Source organism: Nicotiana tabacum, chromosome 23, assembly GCF_000715075.1.
Source record: "Nicotiana tabacum cultivar K326 chromosome 23, ASM71507v2, whole genome shotgun sequence".
NCBI lineage: Eukaryota > Viridiplantae > Streptophyta > Magnoliopsida > Solanales > Solanaceae > Nicotiana > Nicotiana tabacum.
This window is the reverse complement of record NC_134102.1, coordinates 137131577-137154042: the sequence shown is the minus strand read 5'-3', so window position 1 is coordinate 137154042 and position 22466 is coordinate 137131577. Positions and strand designations below refer to the sequence as shown.

The 22466-nt window shown below is 35.7% G+C and overlaps 3 protein-coding genes across 3 annotated transcripts; 1 reads left to right on the top strand and 2 right to left on the bottom strand.

Annotated features, from left to right (window-relative positions):
* The first annotated feature begins 13700 nt into the window (after positions 1-13700).
* Positions 13701-15588, top strand: LOC107800079 (putative membrane-associated kinase regulator 2). The gene is made up of 2 exons (XM_016623226.2): positions 13701-15071; positions 15162-15588. Exons 1-2 carry the CDS (start codon positions 13838-13840, stop codon positions 15272-15274), a joined length of 1347 nt encoding a protein of 448 aa, XP_016478712.1. The 5' UTR covers positions 13701-13837; the 3' UTR covers positions 15275-15588.
* A 3148-nt stretch (positions 15589-18736) lies between these two features.
* Positions 18737-19450, bottom strand: LOC107800082 (late embryogenesis abundant protein At1g64065-like). Its single transcript, XM_016623228.1, has one exon. It carries the CDS (start codon positions 19448-19450, stop codon positions 18737-18739), a length of 714 nt encoding a protein of 237 aa, XP_016478714.1.
* Positions 19451-21036: 1586 nt separating this feature from the next.
* On the bottom strand, positions 21037-21699 carry LOC107800080 (late embryogenesis abundant protein At1g64065-like). The gene has a single exon (XM_016623227.2). The coding sequence runs from the start codon at positions 21697-21699 to the stop codon at positions 21037-21039; it is 663 nt and encodes a 220-aa protein (XP_016478713.1).
* Positions 21700-22466: the final 767 nt, after the last annotated feature.

Genomic DNA, 22466 nt, shown 5'->3' with positions numbered 1-22466 from the left:
ATTGGAGTAACTTGGATATATAGTTGTAGTCATCATTGATATGTGTTCTAAAGGAAAGAAAATATTGAAGAAGTATGTTTGATAATCGTAACCGACCTTGCCGCTCGTTGTATCATAGTTTGGGTTGTAAAACTTGTTGTGGGAGTTGCTAGTTATGTTGTTGTATTACCTTGACCATGGTAGGCTTTAGGGAATAATAAGAACTGGGGAAATATCGCTTGTTTCATTGTAGAATTTGTTACCTTCTCTTATGGATTAAGAGAATTGTTCGTGTGGTTGACAATAGTATTATTCGTGTTATTGATAATTATGTATTGCTGGATTTCTCTAGTTATTGTTGTTGGTATATGGTATAGGAGGGGGCTCTTGTTACGGGGGAGAGGCTGTCCAAATTTACATAAATAAGCTACTAGTTTAAGTTGCAGACTTAGCCTTTACTCAACACTAATTTTGAATCTCCGTATGTTATGGTAGATTGAGTTTAGTTGTTTGAAGTATTGCGTGGAAGGTATTACAGACTCAACAGAGTTAAGGTATGTTAAGGCTATCCATTCTTTCCTTTTGGCATGATCCATATGATACAAACGAAACGTGCAAATGCGAAACTTTCATAAATGACTCTATTCATAGAAGTATTAGAGATGCCTACGTTCTTAATTCCCCATGTGAATTATTATTATATCTCCTGTTCATGGGTCTCAGAAAAATACGTAGTTGATAAAGTTTATCTGAAAGGTATATTGATCTTATTAATGTATTTCTTATGCATTTCATTCATTTATACATGTACATTGACCCATGACCAGATGACATTATATACGCTTATATTATATGTATATGGGATATAGAAAAAGGTTATGACGTTATATACGCACCACCACCTGATCAGCTGGTATACATTGATAATTTTGCCCATAGTGGCTGAGATGATATGATGGGATGCCCTCAGAGGCTTGATGATATTATGTACGCATATACCTATGCATGGTATGACATTTATATGCACATGCATGGCATTATTAATTTTTCATGATTCGAAGAGCTATTCAAAATTTCAAGTTGAGTTCTTTACTCCACGTTTTTTTCATGTCTTTTATATACTACTTTCATGCCTTACATACTCAGTACTTTATTTGTACTGACGTCCCTTTTGTTTGGGGACGCTACGTTTCATGCCCGCAGGTCCCGATAGACAGGTTGAGAGTTCTCCTAGTAGGCTATCAGCTCAGCAGAAGGTGTTTGTGCACTCCACTTGCTCTGGAGTTACCTATTTGGTTAAAATGATTTGAATATGTATTGATTGGTATGACGGGGCCTTTTCCCGACCTTTATGACATTTATGTACTCTTAGAAGCTTGTATACATGCGACATATATATGGATACTTGTATGGGCTTATTGGCCTATGTCTTAAGTATACAAATGATTATGTCGGCCTTATAGGCTCGTATATCACATGTATAAGTTTCTATATTATGTTGGGTCGTCCTATAAAAGGATCATAGTCCGGAATGGTGGTACAACTGATGAGCTCAGTCCTTGATACAGATAGTAGGTGAATTTAGTTAGTCTGGTTTAGGACTGAAGTAACGAAATAATCAACTACCTCGAGCACGGAAAGTTGCCCGATGATCCCAAAGCATCACGGGCGTTATGCACCAAAGCTACACGTTATAGCTTCAGGAAAGGCCAATTGTATAGAAAATATTTCCATGGTCCGGTGGCCCGGTGTTTAGGAGCGTCAGAAGCTGACTATGTAATGAGAGAAATCCACAAAGGGATATGCGGCAATCACTCTGGCGCAGAGTCTTTGGTGCTGAAATTGGTATGGGTAGGATATTACTGGCCTCGCATGAAACAAGACACCAAAGATTTCGCAGTGCGAATGCTACGCATGAGTAGTACATCCACCTGCAGAACCCTTACATTCGGTTCTATCCCCATGGCCATTCATGAAATGGGGGATGGACATCATCGAACCTCTGCCACCAGCTCCTGGAAAGGTAAAGTTTCTTTTAATTTTAACTGATTATTTTTCTAAATGGGTGGAAGCAGGTTCTTATCAGAAAATCGGAGAATGTGAAGTGTTCGATTTCCTGTGGAAAAATATAATTTGCAGGTTCGAAATATCAAAAGAGATAGCATGCGACAATAGGCCATAATTTATTGGTGCAAAAGTTACAAAGTTCTTCGAAGACCTGAAAATCAACAGAATCACATCCTTGCCTTATCATCAGAGCGTAAACGGTCAAGTGGAGTCAACAAACAAAGTGATCATTCAAAACCTCAAGAAAAGGTTGGAAGTTGCAAAAGGCAAATGGCCTGAATAGTTGCCCGGAGTCCTATGGTCCTACCAAACAACGACTAAATCCAGTAAAGGAGAAACTCCTTTTTTCCTGGTGTACGGTTTTGAAGCCCTAATCCCGGTTGAAGTGGGCGTATCCACTTTGAGATATTCTCAGACAAATGATGAAGCAATGCCAATCAACTTGGAACTGCTCGAGAGACGCAAGGACTTGGCGCATGTAAGAATGACAGCTCAAAAGGAAAGGATGGAGCGATATTACAACCGGAGAGCCAACTTTTATTTTTTCAAAGTAGGAGGCTTGGTTCTAAGAAAAGTTACACAAAATACTCGGGATAGCAACACGGGAAAGCTAGGTCCAACGTGGGAAGGCCCTTACCGGATTTCAGCTGTCACTGGGAAATGTTCATACGAGTTGGAGAACCAGAATGGAGACAAATTGCCCAACAACTGAAATGTGGCACACCTCAAAAGATATTATTGATGATGAACAACACTCAAACAAAAAGTATGTGCTGCACTCTTTTTTCCTTCGTTCAGTTTTTGTCCCAATTGGGTTTTTCTGGCAAGGTTTTTAACGAGGCAGCGACTGAAAGCATACTATGAAGACAACAACAATAAGACCTTTGATAGCAAGGCAAACAAACAAGCTTCCACTCGGGGACGATTAGGTAATCTTTGGTACGATAGCAAATTCCCACCGAGAAATTAAGTTTGCTACCGAACAGAGGTTACCCTACTGTTCATAGGCACAAACCGCCATAGGACTGTTAGGTATTCTTTCGCTTGATAGCATGGATTCTTAAGGGGAAACAAGATATGTTACCGAGTGAAGGATTACCTAGCAATTCATTGGTGGGACCTTCGAAGATACAAGACTTCTAGTGTTCCAATTCGTATTCTTCATATTCAAACACTGGGGGGAATGATATGAGGATACGGAAACAATAACTGCCACGTCAGCCGGAAATAAAAATTTGGAAACAAAGTGCATCATCGGGACCGGGGACTGCATAACTAGCCCCGTAGAAACAAGTTGTACAAGATAGCCACAAGTAATGTCAATTTCTTTTCTGCATATCAAAATACTTATGTAATTTCTGAAAATAGAAGGAATAAAATGAAATTTATTTGCATTTATCTTGTTTATTGTCTGAACGATGAGCTAACTTTGTCATTTGAAAGTTAAATAAGAACTTCAAATGTTAGTGCCGTAATGAACATAAGACGTCCTCTTCAAGAGCACCGTAAACACAAGAGGGACCTCTCTTATAAAAACCCTCACGTTAAAAGGGTTGGTTCCGTAAAAATCAATGCCCAGAATCCAAAATGCCATCGGGAAAAAATACACCCGAAGCCGCATATAAAAAATATGCAAAAAGCAAACTTGCGCAAATATTCATAGAAACCCTCATGTAAAAGGGAAACTTGCACAAGTATTCATAGAAACCCTCATGTAAAAGGGAAACTTGCACAAAAATTCATAAAACCCCTCACGTAAAAGGGATAATACTCTGAACCAAAATACTTCGAGGAAAAGGCATCTAAGATTACACATAGTAAAGCGCGAATTGAACAAACATGCACAGAATACTTGAGCAAATGCAAAAGTTAAAGGCTTGCATGGATATTCAAACAAAAATAAGACTCAAATGACACTTGAACAAAAAGAAGAAAATATGTCTTTATTAATAAGAACGGGCCAAAACGTTACAAATGCAAAATGGGAAAAGAAAAAGCTAAATTGCAGCGCCTACAAAACCAGAAGGAAGAGAAGTATCTGAATTTCCGGGAAGAGCAGGTGGTTTCGCCGATGGCTCAACAATTTCCCCAGTTTGGTCTTCAGCCTCATCGCCTTCCGATCCTTCTTCATTTTTCGAAAACTCAAAATCGGAATCAGAAGAACCCGGAGCATCAGACTGCGCCGGGAGTCCATGTTTTGTAGCCAACTCAAGATCTCGGGCCTTAGCAATTTCGGCATCAACATCAATGATACAAGTTTTAGCCTCTTCCAAGGATTTCCTCCTCATACTATACATGGAATAAGTTTTTTCAACAATGAGGGAAGCCGCTAGGCGCTTAAGTTCTTCTTTTAATTGAATAACCTCGGCGAAAAGGTTTTCCAGGGTGGATCTAGCAGATTTGAGGCTGACGTCAAGCTCGCGGACAGTTGAAATAAAGAGCCTACTATGCTCGATAGTTTTTCTGTACTTCTCTTCTATGTGGGCATGTTTCGCCTCCACAACAACAAGCTCTTCACTTTTGGAGTTCAAGGCTGCCTCCAAGTTAATCACTCTTTCGCAGAGGCAGCCTCACGGTCGATTGCAGCAAGAACGACATTTTGGACTTCTGCCCATTTGACCTTGGCCTCATCAAAATTAACCCTCACCGGCCTAATTTCTTGGCTGAGGGTTACCACTTCTTGCTCGCTTTTCTGTAAACGAGCCTCCAAAACAGAGGCCTCAGTAGCTCTGGTTTCCAGTTCCTAGAGTCGGAGAGCAGTCTGGTCCCGTTCCGCCAAATGTTGATCTAGTTCAGAAGTAAGTTTTTCCTTCTCACGAATCAATCTTTGAAGGCCCTCAGAGGCAAGAAAGTTGGACTATAAAATAAGAAGAGGAAAAACTTAGAATACATTCGTTCAAAAGTAGAAGAAATAACAAAGGAAAGAAGGAACGTACCGTCGCGACGTTATGCATAGCATTGTTTAACAATCATTCGCCTGAGAGTGTCTGAATCTTTTCCCAATATTTTTCTGAAGTCAAAGGCTTCACGTAATTAGCAAGCTCCACTGGTCGTGATAGTAGGTTGCACCCGGTAGAGACCGAAGGAGTAATGTTCCTCCTCCTTTGTGGATCTTCAAAAGGAGCAGCATAATTTTGCCCCAAGTTCCCATGAACTGGGGACTATGGAATAGGAACACCTTCTTCATGGTCAGGTGCGGCCGATGGAGATGGTGTAGCAACCGCTGGTGGAAGAGTAGACGAAGATGGAAATGATGCAACAGTTGTCGGTGTTGGTGAAGGTGGAGATGAAGTTGATGGAGTTGGAGAGTGAGAAGCAACTGCATCAAATGCAGTGCTAGTTGTTTGATGCTCGCCAACCAAAGACGGCAAGGACCTGGTACTCAGCCCCGCAGCACTGGTTGCAGCAATTGGGGCCCGAAAACGGGAATTGGCATATTCTACCAAATCAGACTCTCCCCAAAATACCGAGACATCGTCTTCAGTTGGTGTAACTATCTCAATAGACAATAGGTCGAGCATCCTGTTAAGATGATGAGGATCGTCACCTTCTATGTAAAGAAGCTCCCTCATCAACATCTTCTTCATCATCATCAATCATCACGGTGTCTATGACCGACTCAGAAGGAGGACTAGTCATCATCGCCACCGGAGATTATTCGGGGGCATCAACCTTCTGAGTAGGTGCTTCCTGAAGCAGCCTCGCTGCATCAGCAGGATCAGCCAGAACGTCCTCCTCAGGGATAGCAACAGAGCCCGTAAGTATACCTAATTCCATGAACAAAGTCAGAAGGGTTCAACCAAGTTCTTCATATACAAAAATGGAAGCAAGGTAAAATAGAGTTACCATGATTTTTGGCCTTTCACCTGTATTTAAGGGCTAGTTCTTTCCACGAACGAGTTTCGGGCGTTGTGATGTCCAAAATCTTCTGAACCCATAGGTTCAAACCTTCCACCACCGGTGGGAGCCATCGAGTTGCTGAAATATGCGAAGGGTAAAGAGATGATACGGCCATAGATGAATATCTAGTAAGAGGAATATTATACAAAGAACTTACGAGTGCGGTTCCAAGCAACCAGAAAGAATGAAGTCGTTGTCGGAATGATGTCATTGGTAGCAACTGTAACAAACCACTCCATCCACCCACGGTCGTTGTCATCATCCATATTAGACAACAAAACATGGTGGCCTCGCTTGCAAAGGTTTATCATTTCCCCACGGAAGATTTTGGGGGAATAGAGATTCATCACATGAGCTAAGGTTAGCTCCTCCTTAGTTTCTTGGCACAAGCATCAGAGGCAGGCGACCGTCCTCCACACTGAAGGACTTACCTGTGCCAAAACATACCTGTTAGCGAAGGCAAAACTCCGCAATCACGGAATCAAGCTCTCCGCTCAAAGAAAACGCACCCAAAGTAAAGGGATACGTAAAAAAGTATGTAAAACCTTCCTTGGGAAGGGTCACTCGCTCCGATAGATCAGGAGCAATGATTCCCAACTCATTGCAGCGGTAATCCTCCTTCACAACAAGAATACTGGAAGGACGAATGGAAGAAGGGTACCTACTAACAACCCATGTACGAGGAGTTAGGAGTAGAAAATTTCTTTTCAAAATCCTTCGAAGTACTAAGCCTTCTTGGAATAATGGAATCCACTATTGGAGGAGTAGAATCCTCAGTTTTGTTCTTATTCTTCATAGAATCACTACGTTTGGAGGAAGAAGCCATTGGAAAGGAAGAAGGTAAAGAGTTTGTCTTTGAAGAAAATTAGAAAAAGGATGAAAAACAAGGATGCAAATTAGAAGCTCAAGCAATTATGGAACGCAAAAGAAAAGAAAGTTGCATATAAGTAATATTTTTGCGGCTAAATTCGTGGCCATGATTACCTCGATAAACGGATAAAGTTTTGTTGAATCATGGGATGACGCGTGTTTGGGGCATTAAATGCGGAGAGACGTGCATCTAATCAACTGTTAGAGACCTTCAGAGGGAATTATAGTAATTTTCGTCAAAAAGGTATTCCTACCAACTTCTCGGTAACACAAAGTTATGTCACCAGAAAGCAGAAAAACTATCTATATAGGGTAAAATATGATATGACGCGTGGCTGACTAAAAGGAGGACACGTGGAATCCAAGATGGAATGGCTGAGGACCGAATACAGCCACTATGTTTGTCACATGAATGGATAATGTTCATAAAAGTGTATTAAATGCTCTACGCCTGGTAGCATTTACTAAGGAATATTCTACAGCATTAAGAGCGACAGTCTGTTACAAAGAATTTGGCATTTAAGCTCAATGTTATATCTTCATCAATGACCCTCATAATTGACATTAAAGGAGGGCAAGATCCTATGACCTTCTTCCCTAGATATAGCTATAAAAATGAGGTGAGTTATCATTGTAAGGGACACAAAATTTCTAGTAAGAACATATATTATATTCTATACAAAGCTTTATATAATTTCACTCTCTTGCCTTTTGATCCCATCATTGATGTGTTCGAAAACCATGTTCACGGAATCACTATCTTTGCTATTTCATCTACATTCCAAGGCTAAGTACTGCGTATTTTTTCGATTATTATATTATTTCAGGATCAAATTAGTTCACTTGTCTAAAAATCACGTATAAATTTAATTATACCGTTTTACGGGTAAACAGTTAGACGTATTTGCAAAAGATTTATCATCACAATATCTCCTTTTCTTTTACGTTTATCACAATGTAGATAAATATAAATTCAGGAAAAAAGTACCTAAAGAATAGTAATAGTGAATGTGGGTTTCATTCACGAACAGACCCCACATTTTCTCTGCAGTAACAAGACAAAAGTTCGTCAGTTCAACTCCACAGATTGAACTTTGTAACTGAAGGTAAAAAACTTTAGGCCAAATACATACATGTAAAACCCATTCAATTTAGCTATCATTTTTTATTTTGACACCTTATTCCATTTTTATCCTCCAATCTTATTTTTTATGTTTTATTTTAACACAAAAATTGACTAATCACATAGCGTGAGTTGCCTCACCTGGTAGGCGCATGAAACTTTCTTTTTTTTTTTTGACAAAATTTCTTCTAATTACTATTGGCCTCATATTTAATCCCCCAACTTCCTTTCCTATTATTTCACCTTCATTATTTCCTTCCCCGTTTATTATTGTCCCATCGTCATTCTTAAAGTTCCAAAGCTATCATCTACCGATTTCATACATGGTCATCCAGAAAGCTTCAAACTTTTGCAATTTTGATATTCGTTTATTTAATCTGTTTAATTTTTTTATGGGTTTATTTCATAGAACTGCTACGTAGTAAATTGCAGAAGAATGAACTTTTTAAGTTTCTGATTGACAGGCCTCAAACAATAACAAACACAAAAATTTTCAGATTGTTAAAAAGGTCTCAAACACGAGATGCTAAAGTTTCATTCTTTACACAAAATCAACTCTTGCAAGAATTGAATAAAGTTCAAATAAAGCACAAATCAACTGCCAAACAACATAATATTTCAGCTGCCAGATGCCAAAGTTTCATTCTTTACACAAAGTCAACTCTTTCAAAATACACAACTTAAGTTTGCAACTTTCAGAAGTAAAAAGGTGCCAAAAGCCAACAACAATCAAAATTACTTTTCAAATCAGTCTCGAATGTTGATGAATATGAAGAAATAGTTGATGAATATGAAGAAATAGTTGATGAAATGTGATTCTCGTCTTCAAATGATGAAGAAACCACCGATAATCGATGGGTTCATCATGTGCGATAATGAATTTGGGAAGGAGCTTAGGGTACTATTAGTCGGGTAGGGATTTGTGACAGAGAGAAAATAAGAAGCGATTTTAATTTTACCCAAATACGGTCGGGTTCAGGTATTTTAATATTGATCCGTTTGACACGAATGAAAAAAAAATAGGTGATAATATTTAATTGGATATTTATTACACCTCAGATTTATGTATACACATGCACTATATTATTTATACTGATTTTAATTTTTGTGTTAAAGTGAAACATAAGAAATAAAATTGGAGGGCTAAAATAAAACAAAGTTGAGATCAAATGCGAAAATAAAATATGATCACAAGATAATGAGCTGTGTATTTATTTGTCCAAAATTTTATCTTCAAGTGACTTCTGTTGGTGGGAAACTGGGAATGCAAGTGGTAAAAACAGTTAAAAAAAACGAAATGAAATGAATGTTGAGTTAGTAAATATAGCAAACGGTCCCCTACCTGTTACTTCCTTGCATGTCTGCCACGTGACTTTTCTCCCCCAAAATTATGTTACGTAGTAAAAAAGAACAGTCTACGGATGTTGCAGTAATTCCTCCTTCCCCCACTATCATTCACTGTGGCAGGCCTAATGTGTTCCCCTTCACTCTCATTTTACCCCTATTCATTTTGCATACCTACACTAGCATCAGTGAATTTTTTTTCCCATATCAAATTATGAGGATTTATGGTATTTTTTATACTTTTCTTTCAGCGTGACTCGAATCCAGAACTTAACGGTCATGGGTGGAATTACTTTACCAACTGAGCAACCCTCACTTGTCCGCATAGGTGACTTAGAAGTTCTTAAGCAATGAATTTGAAATTTCATCCAACTTTTTGTTTATCCTTGTATGATTAATTCAAATTCGTGCTACATAAGTTTCATTAAAGATGAAAACATTTTCTAGCCGAAGTTACTCATTTTCAGGCTCGAACTAAAATCTTTTATCAAGAGTGGATGAAGCGTAAAAATAATGATTTCGTTCAAACCCAATAACTTTAGCTCAAATTTTGTAGTATTAAAAAATACATCAAAAAAATTACAAGTAATAGATTTGAATGAATCCATTAAATCAATAAATTTGAAAATTTGCCGCATTTTTTCTTTGGATATAAGGTTCATTAAATGTGAATGCACTCTTCATTATCGATTTTTTCATTTATAAACGGCAAAATACCTTAACCCATCTTAAACTTGGCACGCATTATTGGTTACATATTTGAACTATCTATGATCTTAATTATCCCCTTATACTTGGTTATTCAATAGCTGTTACCCCTTTGGACGATCTCATCCTTGAAAAGTGGCATGCACTCGCCTGCCACGTGAATTTTTTTGTCTATCTGGCTTTTTTTGAAAAATAAAATATATTTTAACCTTTGTAAGTATATTACTTTTTTAAATAATTTTTTTCGAATAAAATTTATAATAAAACTTGGATAGAACTACATTATTTAGGCTAAAGTTTTTTATTTGGCTAAAAATAATAAAGTTTTAGTTATTCTTTTTATACAATTGAAAATAAAAATTTATACAATTGAAATAAATAATCAAGACATCTAAAAAGTTATATAAACATATTTTTTAAAATTAATTATTTTGGCTATAATTTTTTATAAAGCTCTAAATTATGGTGCTTTAAATTTGTTTTTCAGCTTTTACCTGAAAAACTAAAAATTCACATTTGAAATAAATAGTCATTGCATCAAAAGAATAAATAAAAAGGGTATACAATTGCAAGTTCTTTATTTTGGCTATACTTTTTTTATTTAGTAAAAAATAATGGAGTTATGGCCAATTTTTTTTATTGGTTTGACTCGAAAATAAAAATACACAATTAAAATAAATAGAGATTATATATAAAGAAACAAAACAGGAAATATACACAACTGGTACTCTATTATTTTTGCTAAAAGTTTTTTATTTGGCTAAAATGATGGAGTTCCTACCAAACGTTTTACAAATTCGGCCAAAAACAAAAAAAGAAATATGTAGTTGGAACAAATAAACATTATATCTTAGAAGAAATTAAAAATAATAAAAGTTAGAATAAAGTCCACATTGCATGTTAAGATGAAGCAAGAAGAAATACATAGTTGTAACAAATAAATCATTATATATGACTATATGACAATTAAAAGTTAAAAAACAACCTATTTGGAAGCTGATTTTCAATTTTTTTCTTCACTCTCACGCGCTTAAAAGAGAGTGCACCCACACTCTTTGCCACATCAACGTCCAGGGGGTAATGACTCTCAAAAATCTAAATTGAGGGGAGTAATTAAAACCACGAATAGTTTAGGACTGTAACTAATAATCCGTGCTAAGTTTAGGGAGATTTTTAGATATTCTGCCTTTATAGACCGTGATAGGAGTAGGATTTTCATAAATGGCATTTAAAAAATTAAAAAAATAAATACCCAAATAAAGTAAGGGAATTCAATATCTAATATATATATATATATATATATATATATATAAAATTAACCGTATACCTCCATCCGCCAACCTAGCTCTTCGTCTTTTGAAACTCTGTTGCGATAACGAATGTTAATATTAATACAATATTATGTGTTTTTCTTTAAAATATTTTATTATCCATATTGTGACATAGGACAATGTGTACATTTTTTTTGTTTTTGTTTTTTTCTTTTTACAATCAATGTGTACATCTTTTCACACAAAATATTAGATGGACTTTGTACGTGTGAAGTTTTAAAAATCTCCCGAAAAAAGTTTTTGGAAAGCATGTTTGTTTAATGCAATGGTGCTGACACAAACACTGCACTTCTTCACGTGACTATTCTGCAACCACCAAATACTATATATAAGCCTAACACCAAGGACACAACTATAAACTATAAAGTAACGCATTCTTCTCGGTTTCATCTTGTATATTACAAAGAATATTCATATTGTCAAATTATTTTAATATAACAGCACATAATTACTGTAGAATGTATTGCAACAAGTTAAACTTTATTAATTGTGTGAAAACTCACATTGTAACTTTTCTCCTTCCAAATACTTGAGCTCTTTTTCTTATATCGCGTCGTTTTTTAATATTATAAAAAACAGAAAAATGAGTTATTTCATTTGTGATCGGATGCGAATTAATGATTTAAACTTTATGAGTTCAACATTTAAAACTTTTAGCATATGAACTCATTATATTTTTAAATTTATGGGTTCAGACCTACCATTTATTGTAATTTAATTAATTTTTATACATAAATTTAGGGTAAGCGTGGAAAAATATGAGTTCAGATAATCTCATGACCGCTACTCTACATCAGCCCCTGACTGCGTTAACACAGCCTGCAATAACTTTTCAAGAGTTTTAGGAGCTGATTTGCAAAAAAGGGCTAGACAAATTCGTCCATAAAAATAGCTTTAGAAAGGGTGGAGACAAGATTACATTTTCAATTTAATATTTCGAGATTTATAAACTTTATAAGTAGAAGATTCATTTTTCAAAACCTTAGGGGTGGAAGAGGTTTCCTCTACAAATGCAAGCCATTGGACCCATTTTCTATTTTAGCCCCCCTAACCTCCTACTCTTTCATACCACTATTAACTCTTGTGACCCATTTTCATTCTTTTGTCAAAAATACAGTTTTGGTTCCATTTTTATCTAAGATTCACATTTTTTTTTTGGTAGGAGGAGAAATCGCCCCCGTTACAACCTTTGCAACAGCCTCTGTCCTTCGGATGAGCACTCTGTGGTAAGCACTTTGTGCTCAATGGGTAAACCTCCCCTTGTGTGGGTAAACCTCCCCCTGTATAATAGACTGCAAACCACACAGGGGATGTAAAACGCACTAGGCAAGCCCTGTGCGACAAACTCAAACCAAAAGGAATTAAGGGGAAAATCGATTCCAGGTTATGCGTATAAATGACTGCCTTCCAAACCAACTGGGCAACTCCGAGGGTTTCTAAGATTCACAGTTGACTCTCAATATGTTGGACTTTAAAGTTTAGAACGGGACCATTTGATCATCACTTCCGTGGCACTTGGAGAAAAGCACACTCAAAATAAGATGTGAAAGAGATTAGTGTGATATCTTTCTTAACAGATCAAAATATGTCGAGTCCATCAAATTAAGGTTACATTATATAAATAATATCTCATATCGAGTTTATAAGAGTATTCAAAAGAGTTTATGAAGGTACTTTTCACCTGTTAATTAACAAAATTTTGCACTCACCGTTTAGCATGTTGGACCAGCACAATTGGTTATATAATAAGCGCAGTGACGGAGTCAAAATTTTTATTAAGAGGTGTCAAAATATAAAGAAGTAAACACGCGAAGAAATCAGTAATATATGCATATAAAATAAAAATTACCAAACTAAAATTTTCGAATGAAGGATAAGGTGGCTCCGGAACCATTTCTTCTCGGCAATGGCACTGTGAGAACGACACACAGATCAGATGAGTTACAATGATATAGATATTTTTTCATTTAGTGTTCGGTATATGCTTTAGGATCGATTAATTTTAATTTGTGTCAAAAAATTTCATATTAAGGATAAAATACTTCTTAGACGACTTTATATTTAGAAACATTCGATTAAATATGAAGAAGTATTTTATCTTAATTCAGATTTTAAATAATTTATAAGTAAAACGGGTAAATGTTAATGAGATAAGGTATAGTCAAAGTATGTTAGAAAAAGTAAAAAATGTAAGAAAATAGTGAAATTTAAAAAGCAAAAACAAGGGAAATGTGAAAAATAAATACTAGGAGTAGTAGTATAAAGAGGTAAAAAAACAGAAAAGCTTTTACCTATCCAAGTTCTGCTACTGTTCTTCCTCTGCCACCTTTCAGTACTGCTACAGTATTAGCTAAGCTTCTCCATTATACACACCATATACTATCCTCTTCCCCCCTCTCTCACACACACACACACACACACACACACACTCTTTTCTCCATCACTTTATTAGTACCTTTTCTTCATACTATAATATAATAGAACCTGTTTTTATACTATACTGGCTTTACCAACTATGGAAGCTTTCAGTTTACTCAAGTACTGGCGTGGTGGTGGCGCCACCGGTGTTTTCTCCACCGATTCTGCCGGTGCTAATCCTCGCACCGCCGATTCTACTACTGTCATCACCGCCGTCAGTCCTAACTCGTCAGACTCTGATTCCGACGACGAAGGAGACGACGGACCGTTTTTTGACCTTGAGTTTACTACGGTTCCTGAAGATGAAGCCGAAGAAGTGAAAGTTGAAGAAAATGAAAGGTGTAAAATTAGTTCAGAGTTGGATGAGTCGTCGGAAAATGAGATTAGTGAAGGAGAACTGAAATTCACGCTTTCCACGTCGTCCGGTTCGAGCATTGACGACGGTACGGATCCGAACGTATCACTCTCACCGTCTGATGATCTTTTCTTCAAAGGTAGTTTGGTACCAATTGAGCCGTCGTCGCTGTTGCTATCCGCCTCGGAAGCAAATTCGAAATTTACTTCCTCACTGTTAAAGTCAGCAACTAAATTCAGAGTGTTAATGCTGAAACTGAAGAAGCCAAAATTTACAGCGCCAAGTAAAATTGAAAAATCTGAAGGTGATGGTGACGGATTTGTCTCAGCTACTACTCCAAAGCTACGGCGGAAGAGAGTATCAGAGAGTGAAAAAGAGGAGCCTCCAAATCTAACACAGAATAAGTTTTTCACTGTGAAGTTTAAGGTTGAAGAAGTTCCTATTAAGTCGTTGTTTAGTAGAGATAACAGCTCTAAAGGCAACAACAATAACAGCGGCAAAATAGAGAAGCGGCATCCGGAAGAAGTATGTTCAACAAATAATGCAGCAAATTCAGCTTCAGATGAGAAGAAATTTACTAAAGATGTAATGCAAAAGTACTTGAAAAAAGTGAAGCCTCTATATATTCGCGTCTCGAAACGTTACGGTGAGAAGCTTAAGTTCTCAGGACAGTTAAGTTTACCCGGAAATGCTGCAACAAATAAGGCCGGTCGTTCGCCGCCTCCTTCAGCGGAGGCGAAGGTGGACGCGGTGACGGACGCGGCACCGGCGGCGGAGAAGAACCAGAAGCATGGGAATATTCCTACGGGGCTGCGAATAGTCCGGAAACATTTGGGGAAAAGTAGATCGGCGTCGTCGGCAGTTGTTGCGGCGGCGCCGGTAACATCAAACCGGCGAGACGACTCACTATTGCAGCAACAAGATGCTATTCAAGGCGCCATTTTACATTGCAAGAGGTCTTTCAATTCATCTAGAGGTAAATTTAACTTATAAAATAAAATTTACTCTATAATAGAGTAATATTTTCTAATACATTTTCATTTTTTTATTTTTCCTTAAATTCTAGAGTCAGAATCATCCATTTTATCACGTTCAGCAAGCGATGCATCACACGAAAAATCAACGAGCTTGACTACAGATTCACCTACACTAGAGGAGGCCAAAGCGGTGAGAAATTAGGAATTCGTTAATGCTAAATTAATATCATTAAATTGAAGATATTATGCTTAAAATCATTTATTATTAGTACTAAGTTTTAGTTTAGGTAGGTTATGGCTTTTTTCTAGGGGTTATGCTCGATTACAGGGATTTCAACGGTCATGGTAATGAGAGAAATGAGTGGTCAATTATCAGTTTTTACTCGTGCTCTGCTCTTTGTAAATAATTAACTAGCACTTTTATATTATTTATTATATTACTACTAGCGGTACTTATTCCTGTAAAACTTTATCCTATTTTGCTACTCATTCTGTAAGTAGCTTTGTAAATTGTTATATTGCAGGCATACTTGTCTCTTCTGCTTGCATTCGGTGCATTTCTACAAAAATATATGGGTTCAAGGTACAGGACAAGAAAATACATAAATTATTATAACCCCTAGCTGTTATAATTAAAAGTATTTAAAACTATTTGAAAAAAAAAGCTTACAATATTGTAAATGGAGGGAATAATTATTTACCCTAGAGTTGGATAAGATTTTAGTAACTTCTCAAGGTTCCATGTACTAATAATTGTTGTTGGGTATAAGGGCGAAGCCTTTCAGTTACGGTTGGGTCAAAATATTGTATTTGTTATAAGAAATTTCGTATTCTAGCTTTATCTCAGGTTGGGCAAATCTTTCACTAGCTGAGAACAAACAAATAATAACAAAGCCTGTATAATTCTACTAGTTTGGCCCGGGTAATATATACAGAGAACTTATCTCTAGACGTTTTCCTATACTTCCTAGATGAGAAAGTCACAAAAAATGTAGGATTACATGTAGGGAGTTTTCCAATAATTTGGAATCGAGTAGTAACTTTTGGACTTATAAAGTCTCTTTAGCGGTCAACAAACAGGGTAAAGTGGAGGCAAAGATATCCTAGAAAATATTTCTTTTCTATTCTTTTCATCATGCTCTTTTCCTTTTCCTTTTTTCTTTTTTTCCTTTTTTGGGGGTTCTCTTTTAATATTCAATGTAAAATAGAAGAAAAGACAGGTGGGCCGTTCTTCTTTCTTAACAAGCATAGGATTATAAATCCCTTGATAGGTAAGTGAAGTGTGTGTATTGTCTATTCATGTTAATATCGTAAGTCGTGAAGTTTATCGACGTTGATTTTGATGCTTACAAAATTGATAGAATACTTGTGAGATTCAATTTGTCTCCTATTGGGAGAATTCGGGGCTACAAAAGTGCTGCCACAACGCCACGCCCTTCTATTTCCTCGCTCTAGGAAAGCTTTTTCCTTTGACCATTGTGTTTCATTCTTTCTCTAAGCTCTACTTAGTCCCACAAATTTATAATGGATATAATTTCTCATTATTTTTGAGAAGTTCGGAGTTAGATAAACTTTCTTTTCTTGGGTAGGGTCCTTTGCAAATGAGAAAATGAGAAAAAGTGAAACTCCTCTCCTCATATGGTTAAAAATACGATGATTATATATCCTTTCGTATTTACATAAGTCTAATTTATCCAGCATTTAAAAACTATATGTAGCATTGTAGTTTGTTTGGCCATGTTTTTCTTTTTTGGTTATAAGCGTTTTTTAGATAAAAATATTTTTTCATCTGAAATTTTAAAATGTTTGGCCAAACTTTTAGAAAGAAACAAAGTACTTTTAAGTAGAAGCAAAAGTTGTTTTTGAGAAGTATAAAAAAAGTAGTTTCTTCTTAAAAACACTTTTTAAAAAAATATTTTAAAGAAAAAATACACTTAAAATCACTTTTTAAAAGCTTTCAAATATCAATTACTGTCAAAAGTGCTTTCGAAATTAATTTGCCAAATACATATTATTTTTTATCAAAATTACTTTTAAAAAAATACTTTAAAAAAATATTTTTCAAAATAAGGTGATTTTAAAAGTTTGGCCCAAAGCTATCAGTAACATGATAGTGTAAAGTTTTCATGTAACGTGTTATGAAGATTAAATCCCAGAAACAATAAGAATAACGGGTTGGACGAGGATTTTCGAATGGAAATCCATATGTGGAAGCTTAAATAAAATAAAATTCCATGCATGCCATTGGTGGGGTATAAGGTGGTGGAAATAATGTAGTCGTTGTCCTTGAGACTGGAGTTGCAACTTCATCACTTTGCACTCAAAAATGCAATGTCAAATGTCACCAAAAAGCATTTCCTTTTACTTAACTTTTTATTTTATTGAAGAGGAGTCTCGTCATGTTTTCTTCGTGTGATCTATAGGTACAGAGTTTGAGTGTGGAATCAATTATTGATACTTGCATTAGAATACGCTGACTACATCACATCCCTTTGGAATACGTCTCTTTCTCGAGCACTAGACTCTAGCTCTTTAACTTTCTAATTTTTATTGATAAATTTTTTTTTTTCCGGACACTAGTTACACAAGTCACTAGATTTCAGTTCTGAAGGACATTTATTTGTCCTTTCCCTTTCCTGTATGAATCAAAATATGAAATTACTTTCTCGAATATTTTGACAGACCAGGCAATAAAGAAAGACGAAGTACCAGGTCTGAAGTTGGTGTCTTTCAAAGAGTTAAATAATAGAAAGTGACAAAAGTCACAAAGTTTTAGGTAGCGGTGAAGCAAAGTTGTTACAGGAAAGGATCCAAAAGATGGCATAGGTCATGGTTACTTATCACAAACTAAATCTTTTATTTGTTTTCCTTGAAATAGTTTAATGTTTATTAGTCTTTATTAAATGAAAATTTGAATAAAACAAGCACAAGAATCCATATAGTAGCTAAAGGCACAAAACTAACTTAGCCGTTTAATAGTATCTTGTTTTGGGTAAGAACAGAATCATTCTACTTTGCAAGTGGGTTAAAGAGTGGATTTATGTACTAGTCCTAAGTAGAAGGCCCGCAGTTCAATTTTATCCTATGCCCATTTTGTCTTTTAATTAGGGGATTATATCTCGAAAGTGAATTTCTATTTTTGTTTTTCTTTTTAGTTGCTTTCGATTGTCTCGTGTAGATCTCGCATGATGCAGCCGACTTTAAGAAATATATAATAAAGCAAGACAAAGTAGATTATAGGTTGTTTTGTGGCAGATCTCATATGTATGTGACTAGTCTTCATTGAAAACTTATGGACAATGCTACCAAAAAAGTGGTAAATCACAAGTAGGATAAGAAAGGATCACAGTGAAACCCAAATTTTACAGTTTAGAATGCAACATAGTAATTTTCCGGTGAAATTATTACTATACAATTAATTATCATTGAGTAACAATATTTTTTTTGGCTTATCATCCAATATCTGATGCCGAAACTGACACTGCAACCTCTGAATTTATGGATGCTCATATCAAGCAATATGTCTTGTCCCCCTCCCCCCCCTCTTCTTTCAGAATTTGCCGCTCTTAATTACACATTGATAAATATATAAAACACTATTGTCTTATGATCAATCATTCAAACTCAAATAAAATTACAAAAGGCAAAAACAATATTGTATATATTACCTAGCTAGAGACACTATTCTGTTGCAATCGATGTCTCTAACATCCTGACTTCTCAAATCAACATTCATTTTACAACTCATTTTTATTTCAGCACTCTTCTTAATAATTTTCAAAATATTAACTCTTCCATTAATTCTTGTATATGTACTCAGAGGCAACTCACCGGACTTTAAGTCATTCCCTAGCCGGTGAATGCTCAAAATTTTCTCCATCATAACGTCTACCGTCACGTTCATCCGTAAAGTCCGCCGTGCCTTAGCGTTTCCTGACGGCGTTAGGGCTTCTCCGACAACCACGTCATCATAAAACAAACTAGTCGTTGCTTCATTAAACTTGAATGAGGCTGCATTAGGATTTTTCACAGACACGACAGCGGAGACCGTTAAGTTAACGTTTGGTTGGAGAGTGGACTTACTTGTGAGGTAACTTAATCCGTCAATCTTGATAGAATTCAACCTTATAGACGGTGAATGCACACGGAAAATTGTGAAACCAAGAACCAACATAATCACAACGAGAACTAACATGCCGGCTGTACAGCAGCCGCAACATTTAATACATCTTCGACGACGACGTTTCTTCTTATGTAACTCCAAGTTAATATAATTATCGTCGTTATTGATGTAAATTGGATGAGATCCTTGTGCCAAAAATCGAGCTTGATCATTGAAAGAAGTCATTGATGAAGTTGGAGATTGTGGTGGACACATTGTTTGAAAATTATGAAAGGTTTTTTTTATTAGTTTCATAAGAAAGCTTAGTGTAACGAGTGTTTTACACTAATATAAATAAAGTTATGGGAATATCTTGACATAATATGGTACTAATTACCGTGTTTGCACGGATTTGAATGTTGACTTGGCGGGGACTATGTGTTTTATTCGATAAAAGGTCATTGATGTGTGTATAGATTCTCTATTAAAAGACCATTTGTCAAATCCTTAGTATTGTGAATATCGATTAGTTGGGTTCTTCTTTACCTCTTTAATTATGTAAAAACGAAAAAAAAAATGAGCTTGAAAAAGAAAACAAAAAGGGGAATGGAAGAATGACTCGTACCGAGGAGAATGATAATTTGACATCTAAAGCAAAATCGCATAGGCAAATGGTTGGGCCGATTACGTAGGCAAGTTTGACCCGAAAACAAACTTGGGCCGAGTAATGAGAGCAACCATGGTCCATGGTGTATCTCAACTATGGGGGCCAAACGGGCGGGTCGGATATGAACGGGTCGAAAACGGATAAATTATCTGACCTAACCCATATTTGATACGGATAGATCCATATTATCCATGACTTCTTGAATATGATCATTTTGAGAGAATTCCTAATCTCCCAAACTTGAGGAACCCCAAATTTGAGTCTTTACAAAGGTAAAGGTTGAACTCATTAATTATCCATTGGTTATCCATTTTCTAAGTGGATAGTTTGGTTCTTATCCATATTTGACCCGTTTTTAGAAAGTTCATTATCTAACCCATTTTTTAGTAGATAATATGGGTGGTTTTCTTATTCATTTTACCACCACTAATCTCAATCATTAAAAATGTGAAAATGGTTTTAATTGTCCTTGGGACAATGAGAGAATCATATCATGCCACTAGCAAATGGAGCACAGGTTTTTGGTTTCTTCATTTCTTAGTTTTGGGCCTTAAATTTACCATCTGATTGGGTCAGAGCTTTCTTTATAGGCCCAGAATAGAAGGGCCACTCTAGGCTGGATTGGCAGGTGAGATGCACTTCTCTTTTAATGGAACTGAAAGGGAAATGTAAGTAAAGTTCTGTTGTTTAATAAAAAACACAAGATGATGACAATAATTTCCAACAAGAAGTTAGTTTCATTTTCACAGGACCATTATAATAATATAATATCGTTTGCATGCAAGTTGTTCTCATCGTATTTAATACTAGTATGATTGATCAACTTTTTCATATACCATTTAAAAATATAAAAAGAACTTTAAAAATATTATTGAGATGACTGATCAGCTTCCACTGAAAAAGATTGAAGCAAAGATATGTTAGGGACCTTTGCCAGTGTATTGTAACCATTTATCTGCTATTTATGTAATCTAATCCAGTTTATGCATAGTAAAATTAAAACAAAATGCAACTATATTTGATTATATATGAATTTGAGGAAAAATAAAATAAAAAGAATAAAAATGCAAAAATGGAACAGCCTTTAGTACGCCCTCTCTATATTTTACACAAGAAATCCTATAAAGCAAGAGTTAAAAAAAAAAGAAAAAAAAGAAAAAAATCAACCTGAAATATACACAAAGGAACAAAAAGATCAACTGCAGAGGAGATCTTGGATTGCTTGGCTAGTCAAATTTAAATTCATTGTACAATTCAACACTGAAGTCTTATAACGACTAACAATTTTCATAGCCTTCACTTTTCCCCTCAACTCACCAACACTTCTCAACTTCACCATTCTTGAATTTAAATCACTGCTCAAATTCCCATGACTATGATTCAATTCATTAGCTCCAACTTGTAATACAATTCCCATTCTCTTACTCTTTCTAGCTTCTACTCGACCAACGTTAATGTTCACGAAACCAATCGTGACATTATCGTAAATAAAAACACTCATACTGCTATCTTGGAAATTAATTCGACCAAAGTTATCGTTATCAATAATAACTTCAGCTCCCATGGTCATGTTAAATGAAGGCAAAGAAGAATTACTACTATATCGAAGATTTTTCACGTCGATGAGACCTAGCTCGAAAGATGGAGCCTTGAAACGGAAAAATATCATTGAGAAAATTAGCATGACTATGCTTAGTAAGACGATAGCGGATAGAAGGTAAACGAAAAACTTGCTGCTGCTTTTATTCTTGTTTTTGTAATTGTAAAAATTGGTCGGTCTGCTGAGATTTAGCTCTTTATCGCTTTTGGGATATGTTGTTGGTGGTGCGAGAGGGATAATATGGCTATCTTCTGACATGTTTGGGTTGGAGATAGGCTAAAAGGAACCAAAGTTGAGTAATAGATGTGAGTTTTTTGTTCTTATGTAATGTTATGGAAATATATATATTAAGAGTAGAGAAGGAAGATATGTATGAGAAATGATGATATAAAATAAAAAGGCAGTTGAAAGGTAGTTAGTGTATGACTTGAGAAAAGGTCAAGTTGGGCGTCAAAAGCCGTCGATATTGTTTAAAGTAGGGTGTCTTTAGGTGGGGGTCTTAATTATATGTATTAAAATTTGCAACTTCCAATTGCATTAACTTGAAGCCGCCAAGAATGAATAATACCAAAATTGGCACCTCGTTTTTGTGACTAACTATCCTTTCTTGGACCCAGAATGTTAAGAAGAAACAAAATAATATTGTATTTTTTGTAATTGAAATTGTCAAAACTTAAGACAAAAATGATCCATGTGGTTTCTTTACTATTTTGGTAGACTCTTTCTTCATTTGAAAGATTCATTTGATGCAGTGTTCAAAAAGTCACTAGGGTAAAAGAGTTTCATGACATTGCAGTTCGAATTGTGATTTCTTAACTACTTTATTGCCTCTTGAGAATTATGATGGAGCCAGACGCAGTGAAGGGGATTCAATTGAATCCTTTTCTTTGAAAGATATAATGCCTAAATAGGGTAAAAATAAATATATACATAAAATTTTGAATCCCCTTAATCTAAAAGAAATACAAATTAAAATTTTAAGTGAAATACTTTTGAGTCTTTTTGTTAGAATTTCTGTTTGAATA